The sequence below is a fragment of the Ranitomeya variabilis genome, chromosome 1 (assembly GCF_051348905.1).
Source record: "Ranitomeya variabilis isolate aRanVar5 chromosome 1, aRanVar5.hap1, whole genome shotgun sequence".
Taxonomy (NCBI): Eukaryota; Metazoa; Chordata; class Amphibia; order Anura; family Dendrobatidae; genus Ranitomeya; species Ranitomeya variabilis.
Genome location: NC_135232.1, coordinates 725,339,072 through 725,358,760, shown reverse-complemented (window position 1 = coordinate 725,358,760; position 19,689 = coordinate 725,339,072). Strand labels below are relative to the sequence as shown.

The following is a 19,689-nucleotide window of genomic DNA, read 5'->3' as shown; positions in this document are numbered from 1 at the left end:
TTAAGGTAGAAGTCCTGCTGCTGGGTTGTTGCCCTCCTAAGGCCCCCTCCACGTCTCCTGGTGTACTGGCCTGTCTACTGGTAGTGCCTCCAGCCTCTACGCTGACAGACAGCAAGCCTTCTTGCCACAGCTCACATTGATGTGCCATCCTGGATGAGCTGCACTACCTGAGCCACTTGTGTGGGTTGTAGAGTCCATCTCATGTTACCACGAGTGTGAAAGCACAACCAACATTCAAAAGTGACCAAAACATCAGCCAGAAAGCATTGGTACTGAGATGTGGTTTGTGGTCCCCACCTGCAGAACCACTCCTTTATTGAGTGTGTCTTGATAATTGCAAATAATTTCCATCTGTTGTCTATTCCATTTGCACAACAGCATGTGAAATTGATTGTTAAACAGCGTGGCTTGCTAAGTGGACAGTTTGATTTCACAGAAGTTTGATTTACTTGGAGTTATATTCTCTTTTAAGTGTTCCATTTATTTTTTTGACCAGTGTATTACTGATCCTGTATGGATCCTGAGTTACATCCTTATTATACTCCAGCACTGCACTCACTATTCTGCTGGTGCAGTCACTGCGTACATACATTACATTACTGATCCTGCGTTACCTCCTTTATGATACTCAAGAGCTGCACTCACTATTCTGCTGGTGCAGTCACCGTGTACATACATTACATTACTGACCCGGAGTTACATCCTGTATTATACCCCAGAGCTGCACTCACTATTCTGCTGATGCAGTCACTGTGTACATACATTACATTACTGACCCTGAGTTACATCCTGTATTATACTCCAGAGCTGCACTCACTATTCTGCTGGTGCAGTCACTGTGTAGATACATTACATTACTGACCCTGAGTTACCTCCTGTATTATACCCCAGAGCTGCACTCACTATTCTGCTGGTGCAGTCACTGTGTACATACATTACATTACTGACCCTGAGTTACATCCTGTATTATACCCCAGAGCTGCACTCACTATTTTGCTGGTGCAGTCACTGTGTACATACATTACATTACTGACCCCGAGTTACTTCCTGTATTATACTCCAGAGCTGAACTCATTCAGACTTGTCAACCATTGTCAGGATATGTAAGAAGTTGAAGTTTTAGGCTATGTTCCCACAATGAGTATTTGGTGCGTTCTTGAAGATTTTCTGCAGCATCAGTTAGGTAAATTAGGTTACTTGCGTTTTTTTCATTTTTCACAGCTGCGTTTATGGTCTCCTTTTAATTTTTATATTTTAAATAAAACTGATTTTTTTTTATACGTCCTGTTACTTTACTTTCAAAAAAGTTATTTCTAAATTCATGTGCAGATTAAATGAATTTTTAGAGCATTTCCGCTGCAGGAACGCATTAAAATTTACACATGCATTTTTACTACCTGCAGGTTTTTCTCATCTCATTCAAATCTATGGGGAAAATTTGCAAACAAATGGCATATTTACCACAAGAGAAATTAACATGTTGTGGATTTCAAAATCATTCCGTAGATTTGTTTCCACAAAGTAAAAAAAAAAGTGTAATACTGGAACAGTAATTCATTGGATTTTTTTGTATAGAGAAAATAAGCAGGGTCAAAAACGCACCAAATCCTTGTGGTGAGAGCTTCGCCTTACAGTCACTGAATCGCACTCCGCAGTCTTCATACATTGTGCCTCTTCGCTGTGATGTCTGCTGTCAGCTCTCACCACTCACACGCCAGCCGTACCTGTCTCTGCACGCACTGCCATTCTTTAATGGATTAGTTGTATGTGCAATGGGAATTGAGTTGCAACAATATTAACCACGTGTTCCCCGTTTGGTTGATATTACTGGGAATGACGACCACATAATGCCAGTACATGGGGCCATGTATACATAACAGAACACTTCCCCCTCAAAGCAGAATTCCCCATTAAATATCAATTCCTGAGTAAACTTCTTCTGTTAAGGTGAGAACATTTGGAAAACTGATTGGCTTTCCAAGTGTTCTGATCCTGGGAATGGAGGCTCAATCGTTATTTAGTGCTACATCCTGTTCCAGTTTCCCTCAGCACCATGATTGCTCCGAGTAAAGCAGCTGCAGCATAGTGCCATTCGCTTGTGGCCCAGGACCAATTACAAGGGGGTGCAGCAATAAACCAGCAGTGCATCACCTTCATTCTCGGGAAAGATGTTGGCCTAAAAGATCAGACCACACTAATCATAACTAGTGATGATGAGCGAGTGTACTTGTTGCTCGGGTTTTCCTGAGCACGCTCGGGTGGTCTCCGAGTATTTGTTAGTGTTTGGAGATTAAGTTTTCATCACAGCAGCTGAATGATTTGCAGCTATTAGCCAGGCTGAGTGCATGTCGGGGTTGCCTGGTTGCTAGGTAATCCCCACATGTAATCAAGCTGGCTAATAGCTGTAAATCATGCTGCTGAGGAGATGAAAACGTAATCTCCGAGCAGTCATAAATACTCGGAGACCACCCGAGCGTGCTCAGGAAAACCCGAGCAACGAGTATACTCGCTCATCACTAATCATAACGTGATGCATTTCTTAGCAAGATGGCATCCGTTATGAAACATGAATTCAAAGAAAACATCAGGATGTAGATTTAAAGGGGTAGGCCCACTAAAACATCTTTTCATCTTTCCAAGAGTCTGACCAGTGGGGCTGTGACCACTACGAATAAGTGATGGTCACGAATGTGCAAGGCCGCTAAGTGCTGTGCCTAGATAATGCCTTCAGTCCCATAGATAGCGTCATTGCTCATACAACCCCTGGCAAAAATTATGGAATCACCGGCCTTGGAGGATGTTCATTCAGTTGTTTAATTTTGTAGAAAAAAAGCAGATCACAGACATTGCACAAAGCTAAAGTAATTTCTGGCTTTAAGAAACACTAAAAGAAATCAAGAACAAAAAATGTGGTAGTCAGTAATGGTTCCTTTTTTAACCAAGCATAGGGGAAAAATTATGGAATCACTCATTTCTGAGGAAAAAATTATGGAGTCACCCTGTAAATTTTCATACCCAAAAATAACACCTGCATCAAATTAGATCTGCTTGTTAGTCTGCATCTAAAAAGGAGTGATCACACCTTGGAGAGCTGTTGCACCAAGAAGACTGACATGAATAATGGCTCTAACACGAGAGATGTCAAATGAAACAAAGGAGAGGATTATCAAACTCTTAAAAGAAGGTAAATCATCACACAATGTTGCAAAAGATGTTGGTTGTTCACAGTCAGCTGTGTCTAAAATCTGGACCAAATACAGACAACATGGGAAGGTTGTTAAAGGCAAACATACTGGTAGACCAAGGAAGACATCAAAGCGTCAAGACCGGAAACTTAAAGCAATATGTCTCCGAAACAGGAAATGCACAACAAAACAAATGAAGAACGAATGGGTGGAACCTGTAGTCAACGTCTGTGACCGAACTGTAAGAAACCGCCTAAAGGAAATGGGATTTACATACAGAAAAGCTAAAAGAAAGCCATCATTAACACCTAAACAGAAAAAAACAAGGTTACAATGGGCTAAGGAAAAGCAATCGTGGACTGTGAATGACTGGATGAAAGTCATAGTCAGTGATGAATCACGAATCTGCATTGGGCAAGGTGATGATGCTGGAACTTTTGTTTGGTGCCATTCCAATGAGATTTATAACGATGACTGCCTGAAGAGAACATGCAAATTTCCACAGTCATTTATATGGGGCTGCATGTCAGGCAAAGGCACTGGGGAGATGGCTGTCATTACATCTTCAATAAATGCACAAGTTTATGTTGATATTTTGGACACTTTTTTTAATCCTTCAATTGAAAGGATGTTTGGGGATGATGAAATAATTTTTCAAGATGATAATGCATCCTGCCATAGAGCAAAAACTGTGAAAACATTCCTTGAAAAAAGACACATAAGGTTAATGTCAATGCCTGCAAATAGTCCGGATCTCAATCCAATTGAAAATCTTTGGTGGAAGTTGAAGAAAATGGTCCATGGCCGGATTGATGAAGAGTACTGTCTGACACTCATTAAGTCCATGCCTCAGAGACTACAAGCTGTTATAAAAGCCAGAGGTGGTGCAACAAAATACTAGTGATGTTTTGGAGTGTTCTTTCTTGTTTGTTTGTTTTTCATGATTCCATAATTTTTTTTCTCAGAATTGAGTGATTCCATAATTTTTCCCCTATGCTTGGTTAAAAAAAAGTAACCATTACTGACTACCACATTTTTTGTTCTTGATTTCTTTTAGTGTTTCTTATGGCCAGAAAGTTGCCATTTGAAATGACTTTAGTTTTGTACCAGGTCTGTGATCTGCTTTTTTTCTACAAAATGAAACAACTGAGTGAACATCCTCCAAGGCCGGTGATTCATTAATTTTTGCCAGGGGTTGTGCATGACCAATGCTCCATTCAGACCCATTGTTGTGATCACTGAAGATCCAGCAGTCAGACACTATGCATCATCTATCTACAAGATGCTCGTTATGGCGGGTCAACCGTTTTAAAAAGCTTTTTTTCAGATTTTGGGGGGGAAATGCTGTTTAGATCTCTGGCAGTGGTGATCACGTGGTTAATAGGATTGTCTTAAAGGAGCATTGACAAAGCAGAAATCCAGGCAGGAATCTATGGGCTTTTATTCCATTCATTGGGTAGACACTAGAAATGCTGAAATCTCACCTTAGCAGCGTCTGGGAGAAGTACTTCAGGGTGTTAGCAATGTCTGTCCCTGTTGGCACTGGGTATGTGTTGTGGATGACCCGGTGGTGGTACTCGTGAAGGTATCGGATCTTGGAAGCAACTGCATGTAAAAAAAAAAGTAGAAAATCAGAGATCAGCAGTGTGAGTAGACATCGGGGGACAAGGTATGAGTCAGACACCATTGATAGGGACAATATCATGGCCGTCATCACAGGTCATTTAGAAGTCCATTTTTCATGTATTTGATCTGTTGTTTCCATCATAGTCTCTAGTGCTCACACCTCCATGTTTTTTGCAGACCGCATTTGACAACGTCTACATGATCGGTCCAAGTGCTGTCCATGGAAAAATCTGAAATAACATTGTTCAGCATGCAGCCCATGTGATGTATTGACAAATTTTTTCAAGCGGACCTAATGTGCATGTGAAAAAATGATCAGCATGCACGAGTCTCTTATGTGTTTTGGATGAGACTCGCCTATTCAAGTCTATGAGTGCGGAAAAAAAATCATCTGATTGTTAAGGATATAATGCAATGAAACTGCTTTTCGTCTTGTAAATTATATTCACTGCTGATGTATAAAAATGAATGCCGAAGGTCTAACAAAACAGATGAAAATCAAGACTATTTTTTTATCGGTCATGTGAACTTAGCCTTAGGCTCATACGCCCATATAAAAAAAAAATCATACAATTTTCAAACAGTAAAAAAAGATGATTTTTTTTTAAATTCTTCAATCATGTGACAGAGAAAAGTATGTTAGGAATTGTAATTGCGGTCTGTATGAAGAAACTGTCATCTAAACTGCCCAATTCAATAACGCTGCTCCTGGTGAGGTCCGAGTGATGTTAGTTTATTCCACGCATCGTGGATAGTGGAAGCTTTGCAATTTTTTTTTACTGATGGTAAAAGCTGACGCACTAACAAAAGGTTGATGAAAATCAGTCCCCTTATTTCACGAACAAGAAAAAAAAAAGCGGAGGACTGAAGTGGGCTTTACCAGGGAGCATCACCCAGCTCTCCTATACTCCTGGTAGGAGTTATATAGCTCCCCATTCCATAACAAGGAGTATTTAACATTTAGGTCGGGGTCACACTTGCGAGTGCAATGCAAGAAACTCACGCGAGTCTCTCGCATCAATACCCGGGGGGACCGAAGCGTGTGGCTGCGTGCATTTCTATGCAGCTGAACGCTCCGGTGCCGAGTGCCGGCGGCAGTGCCGGGTAGTGATGCAAGTCTCTTGCATTGCACTCGCAAGTATGACACCGGCCTTAGGCTTCAAGTCATTACCTCCTATGGGAGGTGGAGCCGCATATTCATCACTGTAATGAGCGGCACCACGTGACCGCTCATACAGGACAAGCTGCGGCGCTAAGAGGAAGCATCGCGGGAGCTGGGTGAGTATTTTAATGCCAGCGGGCGGGGGCACAGGGGGTGGGAGGCGGGAGCTGACCGGGAACTTTATTTTAAAAACAAAAAAAATAAAAAAAACATGATTTTTCATTCCGTTCGCTGGAGAGAAGGAATGAATGCCGGCTTCAGCACCACACGCTGGGGACAGTGCTTAACTCTAGCGCTGTCTCCTGCACTGTCCGTGTGGTCCTCAGTCAGCACACGGGCGGCACACGGACAGCATCCATGTGCGGTACGTGTTTACAAGGACCCATTGACTTTAATGGGTCCGTGTGATCCGTGCGCTCCCACGAACACTGACATGTCTCTGTGTTTTTCAAATGGACACACGGTCCGTGAAAACACGCTGACATGTGCAGAGACACATTTATTTTAATGTGTCTACGTGAGTCAGTGTCTCCGGTACGTGAGAAAACTGTCACCACACATACCGGAGCCACTGACGTGTGAAACCGGCCTAACACAGGTCTGCGACTAAAAAGCTGTTTGATTATTTTCATCTAATTTCCATGTATTTTGGTGTGCTGAAAACGAAAAAAATATTGAAAAAAATCCTGGACGTCAGGATTTGCCACAAAATGCAAAATTCTCTTCAAATTTAGTATATTTTTCTCAATTTTTGGTATTTTTTTATCTTAGGGTTTTGAAAGTCAAAATTACTATTAATTAATTCACATCAATGCATTGAAGATATACAAGACCCTGACTACAAAAAAATCATCGGACGAATGCTGAAAGCATTTCAAGCTTTAGGCTATGTGCACACTTTGCGGCGTGCTCTGCGGGTTCTCCCGCAGCGGAATTGATAAATCTGCAGGGCAAAACCGCTGCGGTTATCCCTGCAGATTTATCACGGTTTGTTTTGCGATTTCCGCTGCGGGATTACTCCTATACTATTGATGCTGCATATGCAGCAATATGCAGCATCAATAATAATGTTAAAAATAATAAAAATTGGTTAAATACTCACCCTCTGATGTCCGGATCTCCTCGGCGCTGCACGCGGCACTCCGGTTCCAAAGATGCTGTGCCGAGAAGGACCTTCGTGACGTCACGGTCATGTGACCGCGACGTCATCGCAGGCCCTGCTCGCACAGCAACTGAGACCGGACGGCCGCGTGCAGCGCTGAGAGGTGAGTATAGCATCATTTTTTATTTTAATTCTTTTTTTTTACACTATTTATGCTTCCCAGGGCCTGGAGGAGAGTCTCCTCTCCTCCACCCCGGGTAGCAACCGCACATTATCCGCTTAGTAAGCGGAACAATGCATTTCTATGGGTGCAGAATCGCTGCGATTCTGCACAAAGAAGTGACATGCTGCGGGTTGTAAACCGCTGCGTTTCTGCGCGTTTTTTCCCGCAGCATGTGCACTGCGGTTTGCGGTTTCCATAGGGTTTACATGTTAATGTAAACGCTATGGAAACTGCTGCGGACCCGCAGCATCAAAATCGCCGCGGATCTGCGGTAAAACCCGCAAAGTGTGAACATGGCCTTTGGTTGCCTGATGAGTTTGAAAGTGCATTTCCTCCATTCCCATAGTTACTTAAATTGTCAGAAAACATGATGTCCTATGACAAAACGGAGGTCATTTTCGGATTCAGCGCACTTAAAAACATAAAGATAGGGGGGTATTTTCACTCGTAGGGGGGCTTCCCCATGCGGCGACTATAGTAGGTGGAGATTTCAATCTTCCATTCTCTGAAACATCTGACAGGCTTTCTCTCGGGGGGTTCCCGCCCTCTGACTCTGTAAAGAAGCTGTCTTTGGGCTTCCGGAGGCTTATAAGATCTGAGGTTCTCTTTGACGCATGGAGGGTGGCACACCCTGGAGAGAGGGCCTTTACCTTCTTTTCACACCCACACCAGGATCGATTACTTCTTTGTAAACTCTGCTATTCTTAAGAGGCTGGGGGGGGTGGAACTGGGCTCCATTACCTGGTCAGATCATGCTCCTGTGATCATGGAACTTGAGGGAGCCCATTCTCGATCTAGATTTGGCCACTGGCGCTTAAATGAATCTTTACTCAAGGACCCCGAAGTCAGGGCCTCACTGCATAAGCAACTGGAGGAATTCTTCCAGCTCAATACGGGCTCAGTCTCCTCCCTGGGAATTCTGTGGGAGGCACATAAGGCGGTGATGAGGGGCCATTTTATTAGGGAGGGCGCCAGGGCCAAGAGATCCACGGGGGTCCAGAGGGCACATTTGACTTCTCAACTAAAGCTTCATGAGAGGACACTCGCTGAATCTCCCTCTCTGGCCGCTTTGAAAGAGGTGGTCAGACTAAGGGAAAAATTAAAAGATCTGGCGGTGGCGGGGGCGGAGAAGCTGCTAACTTTCTCTAGACAGAAATTCTATGAAAGGGGCAATAAGGCACACACCCTCCTGGCACGCCAGCTGAAGGAACGCTCCGCGGCTTCATCTCCTCAGGCCTTGCGGGACGCTGCAGGGGTGATGCATTATCACCCTGATGCCATAGCTGATATTTTTTATAATTTCTACAAAAAATTGTACAATCTTGGTCCCCCATCGGCTGATGGATCCCAGGGTTCAGGGGCTATTGAAGACTATCTTGCTACCTTAGACCTCCCCTCCCTACCTAGTGAAGCGATTGAATCTCTAAATAGTGCAGTTTCCTCTGAAGAGGTAGAGGAGGTTTTGGAGTCCCTGCCCATGGGAAAATCACCTGGCCCTGATGGTCTGACATACTTTTACTATAAGACATTCGCCAAAACACTTCTTCCTCACTTGGCCTCATTATTTAACTCCTTCTTGCAAGGCGACCCAATCCCGTCCACAATGCTACATTCCCACCTCATCCTCCTTCCAAAGCCGCCCAGGGACCCCTTGGACTGTGCAAACTACAGGCCAATAGCCCTTTTGAATACGGATTTGAAGGTGTTCACCAAGCTACTGGCCTCCAGACTTAATAAATGGCTACCCTCGATTATTCATAAAGACCAAGTAGGCTTTATTCCATGCCGTCAAGGGGGTGATAACACCAGGAGGGTTGTGGACTTGGTGGACATCTCGAACCGAAAGAAATTGCAAACACTAGTACTGAGCCTTGACACCGAGAAGGCTTTCGATCGCCTCTCCTGGCCATTCCTTTTTAGTACGATGCGGGTCTTTGGCATCTCGGGCGGATTTTTGTCCGCGCTGAGATCCCTATACAATCACCCTACAGCAGCCATAAAACTCCCTCTCTGTACATCCAAACCATTCACTTTATCGAATGGCACCAGGCAGGGGTGCCCTTTGTCACCTCTCCTGTTTGCCCTCTGCATAGAGCCCCTGGCAGCGTCCATACGACGGGACCCCAATATTTCTGGGGTGATGGTTGGGAGTAAATCTTTTAAGATCGCACTATTTGCTGATGATGTCCTATTGACGCTCACTAATCTCCACGTGTCTCTTCCGAACCTCATGAGGGCTTTGAGGAGATATGGGGACTTATCTGGATATAAAATCAATTCCAGCAAAACGGAGGCTATGCCGCTTAACATCCCCCCTGAGGTATGGGACCACCTATGCCTGAATTTTAAATTCAGGTGGAAACAGGATGCTGTGAAATATCTGGGGGTGAATATTACATCCTCATATGAGACCCTCTACAAACTAAATTTCCCCTCCCTCTTTAAAGAATCAAAAGCCCGCCTGACTAAATGGCAATCACTCCCTCTCTCGTGGATGGGTCGGATAGCGGCGGTAAAAATGAGCCTTTTACCCAGATTGATCTACGCCTTTGAGACCCTCCCAGTTGGAGTTCCGGTCTCGGAATTGAAGTCCCTTCAGGCGGCTATTATTAGGTTCATATGGCAACAAAAGCGCCATAGAGTGGCTAAGGAGGTTCTCACAGCTCATAAGACCAGGGGAGGGCTTTCTGTGCCAAATATTCTTAATTACTACTGGGCTACTCACCTGAGGAGAATCCCCTGCTGGACATCCCTATGGGCCTACAGCAAGTGGAATGAAATAGAGAAATTATGGCTTGCCCCAATACACCCTAACTCTCTTTTATGGTCGCCAGCACAATGTAAGTCCTTTCCGCCCCTTTTAGGCCCCATGCAGTTCACCCGTGACATTTGGAATACCTGCACACGGAGATTCGCCCTCATGTCACCTTGCTCCCCCCTTGTGTCCTTCAGCTATCATCCACAGCTCCCAAGCAGTTTAGAGTCTCCTATGGTTCACCCTTGGCTTAAAGCGGGCCTATTTAGATTTGCGGATATTATAGATGGGGAGACCATGGAGATTCACTCCTTTGATTATCTTAAGCAACATTTCTCGATTTCCAACAGGGAATTCTTTCAATATCTACAAATCAGAGATTTTGCTAACTCCCTATATGGTAAAGCGGGAGCTTCGATCCCCACGGATTTCGAGAAAATTTGCAGGAGGGGCGTGAACACCAGGGGTCTGATCTCAGAAATTTATAACCTTTTATCGGATCCACGGGATGGGTCTGGTGAATCTTTTCTATACATGCGCAAGTGGGAGGCCGCCCTGGAGCGGCGTATTTCTCCCCGAGAGTGGTCTGTCATTTGGAGGAATGCCGCAAAATCGTCAGTGTGTACTCTCTATAGAGAAAATATCTATAAGATACTAATGCACTGGTATCACACTCCAGAGTTTCTGCATGGACTGATTCCCTCTGTCCCTCCCTCCTGTTGGAGATGTGGAGGAAGCACTGGGTCCCTCATGCACATATTCTGGTCATGCCCAAAAATTGTGCCTTTTTGGGGTCAAGCTAAGTCCCTCATTGACAAGGTATTGCATACAGATATAGAACTAAACCCGCTGGTGCTTCTCCTGGGTCACGGGGCGCCGGGTATGGGCAAACTTTCCAATAGATTATTGCAACATATCCTTACGGCGGCCAGATGCCTGATTGCGCGTTTTTGGAGGCAGCCGAGTCCCCCTTCGCTTCAGATCCTCATTAGACGGATCATGGATGTCAGAAGGATGGAACACCTTACAGCCTTACTAAATGACTCGGTGGTGCGCTTCCAGGCAATATGGTCCCCGTGGGATTATTATGCAGCGGGATCCGACCTGTAGTGCGGCTGAGTTCGGATTTGATTAGTCGATTTAACTGAGGTTTTTCCCTTTTTTTTTTTTTTTTTCCTTCCCATCCCCTCCTTCTACTCCTTACTGTCTTGTCTTGTCTTTGTCATTTACGTCTTTGTAAAATTAAGGTCATTTATAGCCTTACATCGTTTATATCGTTTATTATTCATGCACACTATACAGAAACTAAATACTTGTACGACCCTGTTTTGTTATACCATGTTTAATAAAATAAAAATTTTATGGTTAAAAAAAAACATAAAGATTACGTGGAATAACCAAAACAGCTCTTGAAAAAAATTTTTTTGCAGACCTGTGTAATCTAATACTTTCTGTTATCAGCCATTACTGGGGAAGGCGACTGTAAAACAGGAAACTATAATCAATTACTCCCTGTCATCAGCCATTCCTGCAGGCAGTCGACTGTAGAACAGGTTACAATAACACTGGTCAACAGCATTTTTGGTGCCAAAGATATTTCATCGAATTTAGGGTATTTTTGGGGTGCTGATTCTGAATATGTCATCAGTTTTGCCAGATTGGCTCAAGTTTTTGAGATTTTTGGTATCTTATTTATAGCACTTGTTGGTAAATGCGACGCATCATCTCATTAATTTCTTTGGATTAGTACTTGAACTGAGCAGTTCTCAATATAGTTTTGTGTTAATTAGTGTTCTAAAAGTTTGTTCATAGCTTGATTTTTGCACTAACTTTATGTTGTTGTCTGTTTTCCAGTGAAAAGCATGAACTCATCAAGAAGAAGTTGTCTTAACGATCCAGACTCATTCTGTTACATTTGTGGTGAATACACACTGCCAAAACATAGAAGAAACATAACAGACTTCGTAAAAAAAGTGTATTTTGCCTATTTTGGGGTTATGCTTGGGGACCAAGACAAGTTTTGGGCACCACACATAGTGTGCAAAGCATGTATCGAATTATTACGAAAATGGAGCAAAGGACAAAGAAAAAGCTTCAAATTTGGTGTTCCAATGGTGTGGAGAGAGCCAAAAAATCATCATGATGACTGTTATTTATGGTAAACACAGGTACAGGCACATCTTCACAATGAGGGACAGGCCTTCTTGCAGATTCCATGTTACTCCCATTTTCGTTTCTTATGCTTATTGAATCCTTGCACTTGCACTGCACAGAAATAACAGTCATCATGATGATTTTTTGTCTCTCTCCACACCATTGGAACACCAAATTTGAAGCTTTTTCTTTGTCCTTTGCTCCATTTTCGTAATAATTCGATACATGCTTTGCACACTATGTGTGGTGCCCAAAACTTGTCTTGGTCCCCAAGCATAACCCCAAAATAGGCAAAATACACTTTTTTTACGAAGTCTGTTATGTTTCTTCTATGTTTTGGCAGTGTGTATTCACCACAAATGTAACAGAATGAGTCTGGATCGTTAAGACAACTTCTTCTTGATGAGTTCATGCTTTTCACTGGAAAACAGACAACAACATAAAGTTAGTGCAAAAATCAAGCTATGAACAAACTTTTAGAACACTAATTAACACAAAACTATATTGAGAACTGCTCAGTTCAAGTACTAATCCAAAGAAATTAATGAGATGATGCGTCGCATTTACCAACAAGTGCTATAAATAAGATACCAAAAATCTCAAAAACTTGAGCCAATCTGGCAAAACTGATAGCATATTCAGAATCAGCACCCCAAAAATACCCCAAATTCATTAAAATATTTTGGACACCAGAAAAAAAATTTTTTTTTGTTGACCTGTGTAATCGATTACTCCCTGTTATCAGCTATTACTGCAGGCAGTCGACTGTAGGATTGATGTCACTTATTATACAATGTAAAGTTCAGTATCCTCCCAATATAGTTGGCCTATGAGCATTTTCAAGACCTCTGCTTGTTGTTAGTAGATTGAAACTTTCCTGCTTACATCGAGAGGCTGAAAGCCGGTCATGAGCTAGTACATCTCACATCTGAGGGTCTGTTAGGTTATGTTTCCACATGGCGTTCTGGCAGCACTTCGATCGCAGCGGATCCCTGCTCCGTCCAAAGCGCTGCCGGATTTTGTATACGCGCGGTGATTCCCCATGTGTCCATTGAACCATGCGGAATCACTGCGTCCTATACATAGAATGGTTCTATTTATCTTGCGGAGACGCACAGTGTCCGCAAGAAAAATAGACATGCTGCGGTCTATAAAGACGCGCCGCATGTGCGTAATCGCAGGTTTGCCACCTGCGTCTTTGTACGCATAGTGGATATGGGATTTCATAAAATCCCCTCCACTATGCTGTAACATCTGGCTGCTGCGGATTGGACGTTGAGGCTGTACACAGCGGCTAAGGCTACTTTCACACTAGCGTTAACTGCATTCCGTCACAATGCGTCGTTTTGCCGAAAAAACGCATCCTGCAAAAGTGTTTGCAGGATGCGTTTTTTCACCATTGATTAACATGAAGCGACGCATTGTGACGGATTGCTACACGTCGCACCCGTCGTGCGACGAATGCGTCGTGCAGTGGCGGACCGTCGGGAGCAAAAGACGCTACATGTAACGTTTTTTGCTCACGACGGTCCGCTTTTTCCGACCGCGCATGCGCGGCCGGAACTCCGCCCCCACCTCCCCGCACTTCCCCGCACCTCACAATGGGGCAGCGGATGCGCTGGAAAAATGCATCCGCTGCCCCCGTTGTGCGGCGGGGACAACGCTAGCGTCGGGGACCTCGGCCCGACGCACGGCGACGGGCCGAGCCCGACGCTAGTGTGAAAGAAGCCATATCCGTAGCAAATACGCCACGTGGAAACATACCCTCACTCTTTTATCCAGTGTGGATAATCGTCTGTGAGCTAAGCTTCCTGAATTCAAGTCCAATACAAAGTATCAGTGCAGGTAAAATGTAATAGGCTATGTTCCCACAATCAAGAAGTAGCAGCGCTTTGGAAGCAGTGCATTTTCGCTGCGTCACATAGAAGCACAGTGGGCATGGGATTTCTATAAATCCGTCCACTGTGCCTGTACTGTACAACGCAACGTTTTGAAAGCAGCGCAATTTGTGCTGTGTCCAAAATGCTTCTATTACTGATTGTAGGCACGTACCCATAAACATTCAGTATGGAGCCCTGAAATGAATTTCAGGGAATTTCAATCTTTTAGCTAAGTTTACAAACTATTCGTTGATTTCAATAAACCAATGTCAATAGCAAAACACAATAATGTAACAAGTGATTTCTCCATTTCAGCACAAATCACCACTTTTACTGACTACTGCAATCTCAGTATAATTTACCCCCTGAAGAGAAACAGAACATTTGATTCCAGCGCCAATGTAATAATCCTGGGCTTTATTAGCACATCAGGAGCTGAAGATAAAACACAAGAAATAATCAAATCAGCTAGGGATTCTGTGTCTGACGTGTGGCCAAATGATGGAGATATGGCATAGTCAAGGGAGTAGTTCAAAGGTTAAAGGGAACCTATCAGCTGATAGATGTTGTTGATCCCCAGGCTGCATGATTTCATCCATGTGATTTCAGAAAAAAACATACATTAGTAGCTGCCTGGGTCCGAGCCACACAAGAGACTAGTGGGACAGGTGAGTCCCTGGTGGCTTCTGCCAGTGACTAATAGGTCTCTCCTTGCGTGCGTGTTTGGTGACAGATCTATAGGCTGGGTTCACATTGCGTTAATGGGTGATCGCTAACGGACAGCGTTGCACGGCGAAAATGTCGCAATTAACGCCGTGCAAGGGGTCTGTTAGCGCACCCATTGACAGCAATGTTAATTTCGCCAGCAGCGCATCACTAGCGCGTGCCTTTTTCGGCTCGCGCTAGTGATGTGCCGTTCTTCTGTGACGCGCCTCAGACGCTGCTTGCAGCGTCCGCGGCGCGCCCGAGGTCCGTTCGGCTGGGTTCACATTGCGTTAATGGGTGATCGCTAACGGACAGCGTTGCACGGCGAAAATGTCGCAATTAACGCCGTGCAACGGGTCCGTTAGCGCACCCATTGACAGCAATGTTAATTTCGAAAGCAGCGCATCACTAGCGCGTGCCTTTTTCGGCTCGCGCTAGTGATGTGCCGTTCTTCTGTGACGCGCCTCGGACGCTGCTTGCAGCGTCCGCGGCGCGCCCGAGGTCCGTTCCCCGCTCTCGCAGATCGGGGATCTGCGAGAGCGGGGACGTTAACGCGACCCCCAAACGCGATCCATAAAAATACATTGCGTTAGCGCAATCCGCTAGCGCTAGCGCTAAACGGATTGCCCTAACGCAATGTGAACCTAGCCTTCCCCGCTCTCGCAGATCGGGGATCTGCGAGAGCGGGGACGTTAACGCGACCCCCAAACGCGATCCATAAAAATACATTGCGTTAGCGCAATCCGCTAGCGCTAGCGCTAAACGGATTGCCCTAACGCAATGTGAACCTAGCCTTAGGCACTGCTGAGAGAAGCCACCAAGGACCCGCCCAACTATTATGTGGCTCGGTCCTGGACAGCATCTAAAGTATGGTTTTCTATGAAACGCCGCAGTGTTTCCGAGTCAAACATACATGGCTGTAATTATGCTGCCCCTGGATCAGCAGTGTGTATTAGGTGTCAGGTTCCCTTTAAAAGAAGAGAGCATTGTAGCAGGACACAGGGCAGCGCACGTGATTCTATCGCATTTTATCTTTCTCCAAGAGAGGATGGGAGACGTGGGGGATTAGCATGAATGTGGAGGATTAGGGAAGCATTAAATTAATTTCAAATCATTGCATATGGATGAACGTCAAAGGCAAAATCATTTCACCCTTTGTTACACATCATGAAACTGTATATATATGACCGAATGTTCACCTATAGATATTACCAGGCTGATTCACATTATTATCTTCTACATGACCCCCTATATTATAGGTCTATACCACATCTCCATATGACCCCAATATTTATGATATTCTACTAGTGATGAGCGACTGTACTCGTCGCTCGGGTTTTCCTGAGCACGCTCGGGTGACCTCCGAGTATTTATGACTGCTCAGAGATTTAGTTTTCATTGCGGCAGCTGCATGATTTACAGCTACTAGCCTGCTTGATTACATGTGGGGATTCCCTAGCAACCAGGCAACCCCCACATGTACTCAGCCTGGCTAGTAGCTGTAAATCATTCAGCTTCCGTGATGAAAACTAAATCTCAGAGCAGTCATAAATACTCGGAGGTCACCCGAGCGTGCTCAGGAAAACCGAGCAACAAGTACACTCGCTCATCACTATATTCTACATCACACCAAATATAATAAAGCTGACCCCCATCATATTCTACATTGCCCCCATTATATTCTATATGACCCACATACTACTGTGCTCACACCTATTGCATTCTATACAACCCCCGATATCACTGGGTTGACCCCCATTATAGTCTATATGACCAAGATATTACCGGACTGACCCCATTATATTCTGCATTTCCCCAATATTACCGGGCTGACCCCCATTATATTCTATATGACCAAGATATTACCGGACTGACCCCATTATATTCTGCATTTCCCCAATATTACCGGGCTGACCCCCATTATATTCTATATGACCCAGAAAATACCGGGCTGACTCTTATTATATTCTATATTATATGACCCATATACTACTGTGCTCATGCCTATTGTATTCTATATACAGTGGGGAAAAAAATATTTAGTCAGCCACCATTTTGTGCAAGTTCTCCCACTTAAAAAGATGAGAGAGGGGTGTAATTGACATCATAGGATATTACCGGACTGACCCCATTATATTCTACATTGCCCCAATATTACCGGGTTGACCCTCATTATATTCTATATGACCCAGATATTACAGGCTGACCCCCATTATATTCTATATTATATGAGCCACATACTACTGTGCTCACACCTATTGTATTCTATATAACCCCGGATATCGCTGGGTTGATCCCCATTATATTCTATATGACCCAGATCTTACCGGGTAGAACCCATTATATTCTCCATTGCCTCAGATATTACCGGACTGACCCCATTATATTCTGCATTGCCCCAATATTACAGGTCTCACCCCCATTATATTCTATATGACCAAGATCTTACTGGGTGGAACCCATTACATTCTCCATTACCCCAGATATTACCGGACTGACCCCACTATATTCTACATTGCCCTATATTGCAGGTCTGACCCCCATTATAGTCTATATGACCCAGATAATACCAAGCTGACCCCATTATATTCTGCATTGCCCCAATATTACAGGTCTGACCCCCATTATAGTCTATATGACCCAGATAATACCGATCTGACTCCATTATATTCTATATGACCCAAATACTACTGTGCTCACACCTATTGTATTCTATATAACCCCCGATATCACTGGATTGATCCCCATTATATTCTATATTAGCTCCATTACTATTTCACCAACATATTATAAGGGAGACACCCATAGTAATGAGGTGACCTCTATGCTACAGAGGTGACTCTATATCACCTGCGTAACCCCCATATATATCCCTTATATTGTAAGAGTGACCCCATCATATCAAGCCCTAAAATGGAAATCTGTACTAGCAAACATCCGGTCTTCACAGTCGATTTGAATAAACTATTAGGCTTGGGTCACACTTGACCTATGAAAAATCGGTCCGAGTCTCCCTGCCGAGAGTCGCACGAGTGTTCTCCGTATGGTCTCTGTGTGTAATGCGATTATGTGATTTCCTCACACCTATGTATCCGTATGACATCCGTATGGCTTTACATTTCTCACTTACATTTCCCCATTGAATTTAGTGGCTCAATGGGCTGAAATGAGGAAAATGTGTGTGTATTTGTCGCAAGCTAGACAAATGGTCCGTGTGGTGTCTCTCGCACCCATAGGCTTGCATTGGCGAGTCTCGGACGATATACGCACATAGAATATGCATGAGGAAAAAATCCGGTGATGTGAGCTGCCCCATAGATTAACACTGGGCCGAGTGCTATTGGATGTTTTCTCACATAGCACTCGTCCGTATTCTACGGTAGTGTGACCCCGGCCTTAGAATAATAGTTGCAATTAAAAAGAATAAGAAGGGAAAAAAAGAAATAGGTGTACAGAGAGCATAGTGATAAAGGCCTGATTTTCTCCTGCAGTATTCAATGAGGGCTTTGGTTTGCTCAAACCAAAATAGTATTGTGGATTACAAAGAGTCAGGTTTATATAACAATGGCCAGGATCATCTGATGATTTCCATTTGTCCTTCACTTACAGACTAGAAGTCTCTGTGCTAAATCCTTATTCTTCAAAGCATCCGGCTGAGCAGGGCAATGTGCACTGCAGTATGATGTACGAGCATGATTATTAATGAGGCTCAGCAACATTGGCAACTTACAGATTATGGGGAACACAATTTTTTAAGAGTTAGGTCAGACAACTGTTCTTAAAGGGAACCTGTCACCACGTTTTTGGAAGATGGGATAAAAATAGCGTTAAATAGGGGCAGAGGTGGGCATTACATTAGTGTGTTTGTTATGCGTTTATTACCCACCTAAGTTGCCGAAATACGTTTGCAAAGTCTCCGTTTTCGCCTGTCAATCAGGCTGGTCTGGTCAAAAGGGCGTTGTCTTCCCCCAGATTTTGCGTAGTTTTCCGTTGGTGGCGTAGTGGTGTGCGCATGCCCAAGGTCCCGAATCCTCTGCCAGGGGATTTAAAAGAGCGCGCTGTTCGTTTTCATTGGTGATCGGTGGGCGCGGCCATCTTCCTTTGGCCGCGCGTGCGCAGAAGCGGCGCTCTGCTGGCCGCGGCTTCAGGAAAATGGCCACCGCGATATCCATCTGCGCACGCGCGGCATCCCGCGGCCATTTTCCTGAAGCCAAGGCCAGCAGAGCGCCGCTTCTGCGCACGCGCGGCCAAAGGAAGATGGCCGCGCCCACCGATCACCAATGAAAACAAACAGCGCGCTCTTTTAAATCCCCTGGCAGAGGATTCGGGACTTTGGGCATGCGCACACCACTACGCCACCAACGGAAAACTACGCAAAATCTGGGAGAAGACAAGACGCCCTTTTGACCAGACCAGCCTGATTGACAGGCGAAAACGGAGACTTTGCAAACGTATTTCGGCAACTTAGGTGGGTAATAAACGCATAACAAACACACTAATGTAATGCCCACCTCTGCCCCTATTTAACGCTATTTTTATCCCATCTTCCAAAAACGTGGTGACAGGTTCCCTTTAATTAATTTTTGGATGCTGAATCCAGAAATGATCTCAGTTTTTCTCTATCACGTCAAGTTTTTGAACTATAGGATTTTTTTGTCTTCTCAAAAATATGTAAACTACTGTACCTAAAAAGTGTTGGTTTTTTTTTAAATAGTACAAATATGAACAAAAAATGAAATATATAAGAAATAGGCATGACAAATATGTTTTTTAACACTATCATGTTTTTTACACAGGATATATAATATCGAATTGTCAAATTGTAATGAGATAACAAGTCTTATTACAGATATCAGTGCAATTGTGCTTCTCTGGCAGGAAAGTTGTGGAGGAAAAA

The 19,689-nt window shown here is 44.1% G+C and overlaps 1 protein-coding gene across 4 annotated transcripts in view; it reads right to left on the bottom strand.

The window, feature by feature from the left end:
• Positions 1-19,689, bottom strand: part of UNC79 (unc-79 subunit of NALCN channel complex) — a 302,015-nt gene that overhangs the window by 280,311 nt on the left and 2,015 nt on the right. For all 4 annotated transcript variants that reach the window (XM_077268206.1, XM_077268222.1, XM_077268215.1 and 1 more), the window contains exon 2: positions 4,670-4,790. In XM_077268206.1, coding sequence (XP_077124321.1) covers positions 4,670-4,790 — 121 coding nt within the window. The remainder of the gene's footprint in view (positions 1-4,669; positions 4,791-19,689) is intronic.